We start from the raw sequence: 13,389 nt of genomic DNA, 5'->3' as shown, positions 1-13,389 counted from the left end.
GTTTTGGAGTTTTTGTGGGGGTGTGAAGGGGTGATGAGGGGGGTGGTGGAGCAGCTGGATGTGGCGGCGAAGGGGGTGTATGTGTTGAGGAGGGATTTCGACACGGTGGGGAGGCTGGTGGAGAGGATCGGGGGGGGGGGGAGGTCGAGCGCGATAGGGCGATGGTGGAGAGAGGGGGGTGTCTGGAGGAGAGTGAGTTTGGGGTGAGTAGGCAGGCGGAGGAGTTGGAGGAGCATGTGTATCTTTGCTTGCTTACCATTAACAGAGCTCGAGCTATGGTGGTTAGGGAGATTTGCAGGAGTTGTATGCCCTAGATTAGTAATTGATGGAGTAGTATGCATATATGTAGGGATTCTGCATATATTTTTATGTTTATGTTTTCTTTCATTTGTTTATATCTATTTGTACTAAAGAATATCGAGTTTTTTAGTTATACTCAGTGCGTCCATGAATAAATGTCCCATATTTGATTGGTTCGGGTTTTAAAAAATTGTTTGACTTTTTATGATAAAACAAATGGAATAAGTTAGTGGAATGTGAGACATACTTTTATATTATTAGTTTTATAATAAAATGTGAGTGAAATGAGTTAGTGGAATGAATGGTCCACCTGCCAAATATAGTAAAAGTGAAATGTGACACTTATTGCCGGACGGAAGAAAAAGAAAAAAAATGGGGCATTTAATGGCGGATGAAGGGAGTATTGTTTTCGTTCATAAATTAAAAAAGATGAGAATTTATGTTATGATTATGATGTTTTGATTTAATGGCGGAGGAAGGGAGTATTATTTTCGTTCATAAATTTAAAAAGATGATAATTTATGTTATGAGTATGATGTTTTGAACGTTATAATGTTTTGATTTAATGTGAGTTACATGCTTCCTTTTGAGTGGTATGTTTTGTGGCCTTGAAATGAATGAGAGCTATTGGCGGCTTCATCCAAGTTAGTTATAGTAGTTAACTAACTAATGGAGGGTTGAGATGTAGATTAAGCGATCTGGGCCGTTTATTTGGAAAATATGAATAGATCATTTTCCTTTAAGTTTAGAAGAGAATTAAGGAGAGGAGAAAGAGAGATATCAGCTGAGGGAATTCAATCAGAGAGAGTTTGAGAATTCAGCCGTGAGGTTCGGTTCGGTTCGGTTCATCTTTGCGATTTTGAATCTTGCTCGTAGTTTTCTTCATTTTCGGTTTAGTAAGGATTCTTGATCCGACAAGGAGCGAGCGAATAAAGATTGTTGGGTGCTTTCCCGTGGATGAAGACATAAGTCGAACCGGGCTTATATTCATTCTCAACTAAAATACAATGTTCAAATCTATTGATGGAAATATGTTGATAAGGATTTCATCACACACATAAAACTAAATCATAAGCTCGGTACAATTTGATGGAATAAAGGTAGACATAAATTAAAATAGGAATGAAATCGATAATGGAAATGAACGATCGATAGACTTGATTGAATTTTTGCCTAAGGAATGAAAAACAAAAATAATTGTGATCGATTCATAGTCTAATTTCATTCCTTATAACTAGAAATGAAGTTTAGGACTAAAGTACAATTATGTTATGTTACTAAAACCCTTTATATCATAAGGAGTGGGACTATTTCTTAATAAAATAGGATTAAGCCAGTAACAGAATATTATATAAAAATAAATAAATTTACTTTATAAATTAATGTTCAACAATAAGGCTTTTCGTCTTTAACCCTCTATAGTGGAGTATATTTTTTTTTATCATAAATTAAATGTTATTCTTGCAATTAAAATCAGAGTAAATGTTAATTTTGATCCTAAACATATAACCAAAATATGGATTTGGTCCAAAACATTTACTTTTTGAAAAACAGGTCCATAACAAAAGAAATTCTTGTCGGAATGGTCTTTTTTTACGGTTCCGTCAAAAGAACTGCTACTGTGCAATTATGATTGACCGTTAGGTTTTTGATGGAACCGTCAGAAAAAGGACTACTTCGTTGACATTTTCATTTGTTATGGATTTATTTTTCAAAAAGTGAATATTTTGGATTAAATTCGTATTTTTTTCATATATTTATAACCAAAATTGACCTTTAATCTTAATAGTAAAATGTTAATTTTTCAAACAACAACATAGGTGTACTAGCATTATATCACACCCTTGCAAAACAAGCTCCAAATATATTAAAGAAAGACATTTTTTTGCTGTCAGAAAACTGACAACTAGTCAATGATTAAATATGCATGTACTTTTTACCAAATCTAAGACGGCGTCTACATAAATTAATTTAAAACAATTGCCAAAGCTGACATAGAATCCAGTTAGAATTTTAATTTGGAATTAAATTACAACTTAATAGTGAGTCAACATTGAGTTGCGATTTACAAGGCTAATTATAAATGTAAAACAAAAATGTCCCAGTTATCTTTATTTTAAAATTTTAACAATATTTGTGTCAAATTGTTAATTTATGTAAATTAATTATTAAACCCTTTTGCAATATTGTTGAATTCGCTTGCAATTTCTCCGACATCCTGCAAAGCTTGAAGCTTTCTCCTACAAGAGAAGGTTTGCAGTTGAATCCCTCTTTATTTGAACAAGCAGTAGTTGGGTGTCTTTTATTTATGCTACCAATTGAGATTTTTAGGTATGTGTGAGTGTGATTGTTTTTTACTGCGGTGTGGGGAGGGTTTGGTACTAGCTGTGTGTAAAGTTGCAAAGCTGGAAACTTTTTTGGGAAATTTGAACTTCTGATTGTAGTTGCTGCTATTTGATATGTTGTGATTAGTTAGCCTTGTGATTGCACATTTTTATGCATAGGTTTCTCAACCTGTGGGATTCAGTAGAAAAGTTGTGTATTTGCTGAAGGTATTCAATTTTGTTGGAGTTCTCGTGGTGAAATGGTTGATCACGGGATTGGCAAGGATACAAAAGCTTTAGAAACTCCGATGGAGAGAGGCCAGGATGAGGAGGAGTCTAATAGTACAAATCAAATTGATGATTCTGATGTGTCATTTACATTGAGAGAGAGACAGGGTGAGGGGGACAGTCTCAATGGAAGTTCTAACGATCGACAAGATAATCAGTCTACGGATGGTGAGTTTGATTTGCCTTCGACACCTCTGGCCAACGTTCAACAATCAAATTTGTCCCAGTCATCATCTGCAGTAGAGGTCTCTTCGGTGAATGATCTCAGTCTTACTCCTTCGCCTCGGATGCGCAAAGGTTAGAACTCATGGTTCTCGTTAATGTAAATTAGCATTAATTGCAAGGCCTGGAAATTCAAATTTTGAAGCTCTGCCTGTTCCGTGCCACTTTTCTTCACTGTTAGATCGATACTGTTTTTCTTACTTGAACATTTTCTTTGTGCCTTAAGGATTGGAGCATTGCATTACAGCACCTGTGGAGAGAACCCTCTTCCTTGAAAATGAAGAGCTAGCATTTACGCGGTCAATGACTGAGAAAGGGATGGGCATGGGTAGTCCATTGTCTGCTCTAAAGTTGGATAGACTCTCAGAACGTGAGAAGGTTAGATACATTGCATAAATGTCTCGAATTCATTCTCATTTGTGCTTCTCAACATGCTTCTTTGTATATACAGTGGACAAGTGCGGGCTATACATATCTGCTTTTTCATTTTCTAAAGTGGCATTCTGGTTTAGATTAATCTCGCATAGCATGTATGCTTTACTATGGCTGTGGGTTTGTCTCATTGCTTTTCACATAGCTTATCAAATCTGATTTGTAGTTTGTGAATGCCTTCTCCCAAATCCTCTTTTTAAATGAATCCATTAGTGTAACCTGAGAGAACCTGCGCAACCGAAGTTGAACACCAATGCGAAACATAAGAACACAATGCATGAATGTCAGGTTAAGCTCAAATATTGGTTCCCTACTCATTAATTATAGATGTTGTGCTCGACTTCTTATTTCCTTAGATATTAGACAAATATTTATGCTTCTTTTTTCCGTTTAGTTTGTTTGACCAAAGTAATATTTTTGCGACAGAGAAATTGTTGATGCACAACGCCCAAATCAATGCTTTATTTCTGTGCAGTCTAAAATAACTTCTTTAGTAGTGGATTCTTTGATATTGGATATCTCATTGGCTTTTGTAGTTTTGCCTATCATTTTCTAATGGTGTTATATACTGGGAAGAGGTTCTGAATCTTTGCACTTCCTTCATACTTATAATGATGCAAGCATCCAAAATAAATCGTTTGGTACTCGCTTTTTAAAAATGACGCGATAGATGTCCTTGTTTTCATCACAGAGACATGCATGTTTACATCATACGCAATTTGAAAGATATGCTTATTCAAGGGTACCACCCTTGACTGCTGTTGTTGGTATTTACCATTTATTCACTCCCATCAATAGGCTCTCGAGCTTGCTACTTGGACTTATAAGAAGATGTATTTTTTTTATTGATTTTGTACTTTTGCGTTGTTTTGGTCCAGAAACAATTAATTGTGGAGATAATGAAGATCCAAAGGGATGGAACTGTGGAGGTTGACCTCACTAAGGATTCTCCTGTAGCTTCAACGTTATTAGAGCTCCATCAGTTGGATAGAGTTCCTTCTGCTATTGATTATATTGTTACCGATCATAATAAATCGGTTCCAAAACTAAAGATTGCAGTGCTTGTAGTTGGAACAAGAGGAGATGTACAGCCATTCCTTGCTGTTGCAAGGAGACTTCAGGTAAGGCATAAGTTTCTTGTTAAGCACTCTCCAATAGTTTTACATCCCCATTATTTATTGCTTATTCTAAATGAGAACAGGCATACGGTCATCATGTAAGGTTGGCAACTCACTCCAATTTCCGTGGATTTGTGAAGTCAGCTGGGGTGGACTTTTACCCGCTTGGTGGCGATCCTCGTGTTTTGGCTGGATGTAAGAGGTCTTCAGCATGAATATGCATTCCTAATAATTCTAGAATATTTAATATTAATGCACCATAAAGTAATTAAGTGTGAATGTGTGATGACTCTTCTGTGATCCATGATTCATAATTGTATGTTGGAGCAGAGCATATAGATTCAAGGTCCTAACTTTTTTAAGCGAAGCAGTTACCAAAGTCGGTTTCAGAAATTAATCGAATTTGATGGTTTTGAGCATTTCATAACTAAATCTATTTCATCAACTGCAGATATGGCCAGAAATAAAGGTCTTATTCCATCAGCGCCAGGAGAGATTGCTATACAACGCAAACAAATAAAGGCTATTATTGAATCTCTGCTTCCAGCCTGCACAGAACCAGATCTAATAACTGGCGAACCTTTCAGAGCGCAGGCAATTATTGCAAATCCTCCTGCTTACGGTCAGTTGTGGCATAGTAATCTCATACCGCAGTTTAGAATCCTACTTCAGATTTTGTGTAGAACTTTACATATTCAATCTAAATTTGTTTAACTTTTTTTGTGTGGAATTCTTGACCATATTATAGGCCATTAGATATAATCATTGAGTACCGAATTAATATCTAAAAAATTGAAAACGCATGCCACATTCAATATTGAGATATATACTGATCTATATTTTACATGCCATTGAGATGATTTTCTTGTTATCAGGACATGCACATGTGGCTGAAGCTCTTGGTGTTCCCATGCACATTTTCTTCACAATGCCATGGACGTAAGCTAAAATTACTGTTTACCCTTTTCATTTTTGTGTTGGTTAGTTTATCCCGTTTAAGTTTGAATTAAATTATGTGCTGAATTACAGGCCTACGTATGCATTTCCTCACCCATTAGCACGTGTGCCTCAAAGTGCAGGATACTGGGTATGTGCAATAGTTTTGAGTTGCTCTTGTTAAATTTGGTAAATCCGGATTGTAAATGAATATGTTCTATGATATTTTTAATTGATCCAGCTCTCGTATATTCTTGTTGACTTACTGATATGGTGGGGTATAAGAGGACTTATTAATGAGTTCAGGAGAAACAAACTGAAGCTTCCCCCTATTGCATACTTCAGCTCATATCATGGGTCGATTTCTCATCTACCGACAGGCTACATGTGGAGTCCCCATGTCGTACCCAAGCCAGATGGTAAGGCCGTCTTTGAGTTGCTGAATATTTTTTTTATTTAGTTACATTAGATTTAATGTGTGAATAGCCTAATTTCATCTGTCGATTTGTGTGTTACCTACTCAGTCATTTGGCTAATAAAGCATGATAACTTGTAGCAATCTAAGAATGTCAGTTCGGAATATGGATAATTTGTTTCGTAATATTACCTGTATGGGTTTATCCTGCCAATTGATCTGAAGTTCAAAGCTCATAACTTCAAAGAAATCTATATTTCTCCACTGCAGATTGGGGGAACCAGGTTGATGTTGTCGGCTACTGCTTTATGAACCTTGGATCAAAGTATGAACCATCTGAAGAATTTGCTGAGTGGATACAAAAGGGATCTCAACCAATTTATATTGGGTTTGGAAGCATGGTAGGTGGCAATGTAGCTGGAGACGTGGTTAACTGGTGTTTTTTTGAGTTTCTCAATAGTTTGGCCGAACTCGTTAATAATATGTTTTTTCTGCTTGATAAGCCTCTAGATGATTCAAATAAAACTACAAACACAATCTTGGAGGCTTTAGAGATTACAGGCCAAAGAGGAATAATTGATCGAGGCTGGGGAGACCTCGGTAATTGTAAGTATCTTTTGCTGGTTTGATCTCTTGGTATTTCTTTCTGCTTCCTTTGTCTAATCCACACCTTTTCCCATGACTTTTAAGGAGATTTTTTCCGTTTCAGATTCAAAGATTCCCGACAATGTTTTCGTGCTTGTGGATTGCCCTCACGACTGGTTGTTTCCTCAATGCTCCGCTGTGGTAAGTTTATATCTCAACATAATAATAGTAACTGCATACATATAATGATTACATATCACACACTTATCCAACCATTAGAAACATACTCCCTCTGTTTCCTAAAAATAGAAACACTCCATTTTAAGAAAGTTCTTTCTTTGGGACCCATTTTCCACTAACGCTTTTTTTCTTTGTATCTCTTTCTTACTTTATCAATTTTGCATTAAGACTCGTGTCGTTCTGAAAGTTGCTATTTTTAGGAAACGGAGGAGTATTTATTTCCCTTTTGTGCCAACTTCAATATCGAAATTATTTGCAGGTTCATCATGGTGGAGCTGGGACTACAGCAACTGGACTAAAAGCAGGGGTAACGCCTCTTGAAACACTGTAAAATACAATATTACATGAAGATATGAAATAATTTAGGCCAATATATTTCTAACTAGTATATCTTTGATTTATTCATGAGATATGTTTCCTAGTATGATTACAATTATGTTCTCTATTTTGCTATAGATAGAGGTTTGTTCCCCTCGTTGTACAATTCATCCCGAAAATTATATAGTGAAATATCTGTCTTGGCATCTGAACTGAGTAAACAATTCCTTGTGTTCATCTCGTTTGTTTATATTTGTGACGCATTTTCTAATATCTACGCAGTGTCCGACGACCATTGTTCCGTTCTTTGGGGATCAGTTTTTCTGGGGTGAGATAATCTACCAGAAAGGACTCGGGCCTGCTCCGATTCCCGTATCGCAGCTAACCGTTGAATCCCTCACAGAAGCTATAAGATTCATGCTGCATCCAGAGGTGAAATCCCGGGCAATGAAGGTAGCATCTCGTATCGGAAAAGAAGATGGTGTTGGAGCCGCGGTCGATGCTTTCCACCGCCACTTACCAGCGGAGGTCCCGTTGCCGCCACCGTCTCCGCCCCCGGAGAAGGACGACGGCCCAGATCCTATGCAATGGCTGCTCACTCAGATTGGTAGAATCTGCTGCTGGGCTTGTGGTTCTTAGATTTTGTTACCATTGTACATAGATTTAGGTTACTATTCATTTATTTATTTTTATCATTATTAAATCTTTGGGCGTTGCTCGTTACTTGTAAGTTGAATTTAAGTGAAGTGCATATAAATATGTTAAGTTTTTATACGGAGTATTTGTTAAGAAATGGTAACTCTTAATAAATTTTGTAATTAAAATTTATACCATTATGAATCAACATAAAAGACTGAGTCCTATTATATGCAAATCCCTCCTTATTGCAGGACCATAGAACTACACCAAATTAGAGTTTTTAGATCGAGGTTTTTATGGATGAGATGCACAAATGTATAAATTATTTTCGTTTTCATGTGGAGCCTATTTTACTTCAGCCTAAGACAAATAGGTAATAACATATTAGGAAGATTTAGCTTCATTCCAGAATATTTATTACTTCATTGTGGTAGGTTTTTACTTCATTCTAATATGATTATTTGTTCATTCTAGTACATACGGTTTCGCCGTCGCGTACCTTTCTCTCTTCAATGTTTATCATCGCCGCCACGACGCTGATAACAAAATGGAATGATAGCTTAATTGAATGGTGTAATAAGTACAAGGAATGATAATAAACTATTTGAATGAAGTATACGTAGAAGCATTTGAAATCCTACTAAAATGAAGTAAAAACCTTGTATAATGAAGTTATAATGTTTTTTAATGAAGTAATAAACCTACCAGAATTAATTATTTTTTAAAGTGAATAAATTAAAAACTCATTCAATGAATTGCATATCTTGAAAACGATTTGATGTTTATGACTATAACCTCATTTTTCGACGAAAATAGTGGGATTACAAGCGTGAGAATCGTATAATTAGTTTGTAACTAATAAAATAATAAAACATCCTCGTAATTATGATAATGACGTGGTATGAAAAAAATAAGGAAAGTTACATGTGTTAAGGTTTCTTCTCAGCCCACGCAACATTAGGGTTTATTTTATTGTTACCACATGGCTTAACCTGATGTAGTTGCAATTTTCCAATGAAAAGTTTTACTTAATCACTCAATACTTAATGATTGAATCTATCTTATATACTCCGTATGTGTTTATCACACACTTCGAAATTTATCAATTTTATCCTATTTTTACAACTCTTTCAACTTATCAAATTTTGTCTCCATCTTTTCAATTTGTAGTATCAATTTAATCAATCATTTTTAGATGATATTAGTATTCTCGTATACAAATTATTTTCGGAATAAAATAATATTAAGATGCGTTTTATGTAGATTCCACTGAAATTTTAATAATTAAAATTAATATACGAAAACTAACAAATTTTCAAATTCAGCTAAATTAAATAAAAATTTAGGATACATTCAATAATTAACCTAGTAATTATATGAAATCGAGTTCCAAACCAAACTCAAAATACTAAAATTTCTCGATTTTAATTATTAAGGTGCACAATATACAACATTTCATTTGATACATACAATTACCGTACGTGTCCGTGTATAGTATAAATTCAAAACACTTGGTCGGATATAAAATAAAATACATTCTCCTCTACAGTATTTATACAACATCATATTATATAAAATATAATATCCAACATTTGGTCAAACAATAACTTAACATTACAAATTATAAAACACTTACCACAAAATTTAAATAAAAAATACATGCTAAATATTTTATTCATACATCAATTTCCCACACTAAACCGAAACCGAATGTTTGTTAACAAACTCTTTAATCCGCCGAAACAACTCCGCCGTCTGAGCCGCCGTGACCGGATCCATCTCCACCGCAATCTTATTCAAGTAAAAGCTATGCCCAACTCCCCTGCTCACAAACAGCTCCACCTCCTTCCCCGCCCCCTTCATCTCCTCATAAAACTCTATCTCCGTATCCCACATCAAATCCTCCTCCGCTAAGCAATACAAATACGGCGCCAGCTCGGGCAGCGTCGCCGCCGTCCCCATCGGGCACGTATACGGGTGATCCTTGGTCGCCCCCTCCGGCAGCGCCAGCGCCAGAAACTTATCCATCATGTCCAAAGTCAGAAACGGCGTCTCCTGATTCTCGATTTCCGACCTGCTCCGCCCGCTCCGGCAGAATCCCGGGTGCACCGGAATCGCTCCGGCCACCGGAATCCCCTCCGCCGCCGCCGTGACCGCCACCTGGTGGACAATGTTCCCGCCGGAGCTATCTCCGATCAAAAATATCCGGCCGGAATCGGCGCCGGCGCCTGCGCCGCCGGCGGCGACCCACCGGAGGGCGGCGGCGCCGTCGTCGAAGGCGGTGGGGAGGCGGTGCTCGGGGGCGAGGCGGAGGTAGGGGGACACCACGACGGCACGGCACTCGCGGGCCAGGCGGGTGTATACCGCGTAGTACATGAGCCAGTCGGGCTCGCTGATGCAGAAGCCGCCGCCGTGGAAGTGGAGGAGGACGGGGAGCTTCTCCGGGTCGGCCTCGTGCCGCTTGGGGAGGTAGATGCGGAGTTTGGGGCAGTCGGTGGGGGTGACGTCGGCAGTGGCGACGCCGTCGATGAAGTTGGGGTGTGGGGGGACGGCGTCGGTCATGAATTTGACCTCGGGCGGCCCGGCCCACGTTCGGTCGGCCGAGCCGTCGTCGAAGAGGGTTAGCCACCCGGAGACTTGGTCGATCATTTTCCTTTCTTGGACTTGGGCCATTTTTTGTATAATGGCTTTGTTGAGTAGAGTTGAGTGGTGTGTGGATTTATAAAGTTTGAATGAAATTTGGTGCAATTTATAGTGGAGATTTGAGGCTGGAGTTAGACTTAGGAAAAACATTAGAAATTTCATTTAAATTTACGTGACACTTACTTTTGGAAAATTAATAGTAGTAAATTGTCTTTTCCCACTACTTGTGCAGTTGTGCTTTCTCTACAACTTCCCTCCAACCACGCTGAAATTGTCTTCTCGTTTCTTCATTATTATTTTTTTCCTATAATGAGAAACCATTATTACAATTTTCCTATTATGAGGGAACATAGTGATAAGATAAGAAGAAAAGGAGATATTCATGACCAACTTCTTGTGTATTCAGTAGCGGCAATGGTGTTAAGACCCCCCACCAACCAATAATCTCTTGCTCCCGACGTTCCATAGTAGTAGAGTCATCTTGTCATTTTAGTACGTTCTATAGTAATGGAGTAATTTCCCTTTTTAGTAAAATTCAATACATTTCTTTTCACTTACTTTTTACTCTCTCTTACTATCTTCTCTCTACTTTTTTGTCTCTTATACTCTGCTATTTTTTTATTTAATACATTACACAACTTTTTTCTTAAACTCCGTGTCGAAAAGAAGTGCTCCCACTATTATGGAACGGAGGGAGTACAGTTTTATGTGTACAATTTTTTTTGGTAAAAATAAGTCACTATTTTTATTGATATTTTATATATCTTGATGAATGTAGAATTTTATTTTTCTTGCAACTTTCCTCACAAACACATTTCGTAGGTGAAATAGATTTGTATAGTTGATTAATTGAGGTAAAGACGGGAAAAGAAACGTTGATAGACTAATTTATTTTTTCATTACTATTTTAATTTGACCAAATTAATGGATGGTACAGTTAATTTGATTTAGATAAATATCTCTTTTATTTAAAATCTCTTTTTGTCCTTAGAAAAACAAATCCCACATATACATATAATTCATGCATGTGCTAATGAAATTGACTAATTACATTTCTTTGTTTTACCATTTTATACAATTTTTTTTGTTTGAGATGCACATGTTGTAGTATACCATGTTAGGGGTGCACTATGGTCTATAAGTGAAATCTTGTCAAAAATCAAAGCAAATCTCAGTCATTGGATCCTTAGATTGGATGAATGTGATAATAATATCCGAGCTACATTATTACACTTAAAGCTTTACATTATTAAGCGAGCTACATTATTAGACTACACAATCTACATTATTAGACAAATACGTGTTACATTATTAGCCGAGCTACATTATTAGACTACACAATCTTCATTATTAGATGACACATGACATTAATCTAACGGTTACATCACAAGATCCAATGACTGTGATTTGCTTTGATTTTTGACATAATTTCAGTTATGGATATGAACACTCCCATCCCATGCCATGTTATATATAAAGATGTCAATGTTGAACAATATGTAGGGACAGTACAAATGAAAATAATGGCTGTGTTTCATGTTTTATTAATCATAGAAAAAAGGATTAGTAATTAATTCAAACTTCATAAGTTTCAAACATTTGGCTTATTTAAAATAAAACAAATTTAGTAATGTATGGAAGACCCCAATCATACAATGTAAAGAATAGAAGAGACACACTAACATAGTCCAGCATCAGAATTGGGTACATACCGCTGGCAGCTGGCAGACAATGTTACTAATAATATTCATTAATTTACACTTATTTGAGTTTGTTAAATACTTTTACTATATGTTACTTAGCCACTTTGAAACAACTCATTGTTGAACATTACTTTTTGGTTGTTTGACTATACTTTTAGATATTTGAGCATGGATAAGTAGTGGAGATCGAATTCGTAGCATCAACTTTTTTAAAAAGGATTATTATTGTTATTATTACTATTGTATAATTATTTTTACATGTATGATTACAATTGGATCCTGATTAGTAGTCAAGAGATTGACTTTTTCTATAATAAATATTAATATCTGTAGTATGAACATGATGTGGATCTTAAATTCATTTAAAATAAGAGGATAGAAGGTTAAGCAAAAAACAATCATATCTGTTAACCTACCAATTAATTAATAATTTAATATAAATCGATGGGTTGAGATGATGATTATGATGGCTGAAATAAGGAATCAGTTGACTTGGTAGTTGATATATATTGATTAATAAAGAAAGTTCCATGTGATTAACCTTTTTGAGAGCCATCACATCTTTTTGACTTGAAAATCTTTTAGAGAAGAAAAGGTTTACCCTTAAATGTGTCGTTTAATTCAATATTATGAACAAAAGAAAGGCGTATGGTAATACAAAATACTAATGTAAAACCGTATTGTTAATTAAGACAGTAGACAGACAAAAGAAAACCAAGAAAGAGATTGATGAAAATATAAAAGCATAATTAAATTACGAAAATTACGATTATAGATAAGTTATGTCAAATATAACAACAAATTATTGACAACTATAATTCAATAGTCATCGCCAAAAATAACATTTAATTGAAGGTAGTATAATATGATATATAAGGACAATGTATGGAATACTTTATTTAAAATGCTTATCGAGCACTTAAAAAAATACATTAACATATTAACTTGTTTGGTAGGTATTAAAATAATAAAAAGCAATCATAATTTTACAAGATTAATCATCGAGCTTGATTTAAATAAGTAAGAGCATCCACAACTGTGCTTTTTCCAACGAGCACGATTGTGGGCCCGGTCCCACTTTTTCTGCCTGCTCTTAGGCAAGGGCACAACACCCACAGTCGTGCTCTTCCGCAAGGACGAGCACAAAGGTCCCACCATTCTATTATTCAATTTAAATAAAAATATTTCCATAATATTAAAATTCATTAAAAAAATTGAAATAATAT

General features: G+C 35.9%; 2 protein-coding genes across 3 annotated transcripts; one reads left to right on the top strand and one right to left on the bottom strand.

The window, feature by feature from the left end:
- Positions 1-2,397: 2,397 nt before the first annotated feature.
- LOC121781223 (sterol 3-beta-glucosyltransferase UGT80B1-like) lies at positions 2,398-7,952 on the top strand. Of its 2 annotated transcripts, none has more exons than XM_042178946.1 (14): positions 2,398-2,552; positions 2,805-3,209; positions 3,361-3,512; positions 4,445-4,687; positions 4,768-4,879; positions 5,136-5,306; positions 5,560-5,623; positions 5,714-5,771; positions 5,862-6,039; positions 6,306-6,436; positions 6,539-6,641; positions 6,745-6,821; positions 7,120-7,167; positions 7,461-7,952. In XM_042178946.1, exons 2-14 carry the CDS (start codon positions 2,885-2,887, stop codon positions 7,815-7,817), a joined length of 2,019 nt encoding a protein of 672 aa, XP_042034880.1. In that variant the 5' UTR covers positions 2,398-2,552; positions 2,805-2,884; the 3' UTR covers positions 7,818-7,952. The 2 variants fall into 2 exon arrangements, with proteins under 2 accessions (XP_042034880.1, XP_042034879.1); XM_042178945.1 differs by having other exon boundaries at positions 2,399-2,552; positions 2,853-3,209.
- A 1,357-nt stretch (positions 7,953-9,309) lies between these two features.
- Positions 9,310-10,556, bottom strand: LOC121781231 (probable carboxylesterase 17). The gene has a single exon (XM_042178958.1). The coding sequence runs from the start codon at positions 10,488-10,490 to the stop codon at positions 9,513-9,515; it is 978 nt and encodes a 325-aa protein (XP_042034892.1). The 5' UTR covers positions 10,491-10,556; the 3' UTR covers positions 9,310-9,512.
- Between the last annotated feature and the right edge of the window lie 2,833 nt (positions 10,557-13,389).

This window comes from Salvia splendens, chromosome 20, assembly GCF_004379255.2.
Source record: "Salvia splendens isolate huo1 chromosome 20, SspV2, whole genome shotgun sequence".
Classification (NCBI taxonomy): domain Eukaryota; kingdom Viridiplantae; phylum Streptophyta; class Magnoliopsida; order Lamiales; family Lamiaceae; genus Salvia; species Salvia splendens.
Note: the sequence above shows the minus strand (reverse complement) of the source record. Positions and strands in the feature narration are given on the sequence as shown.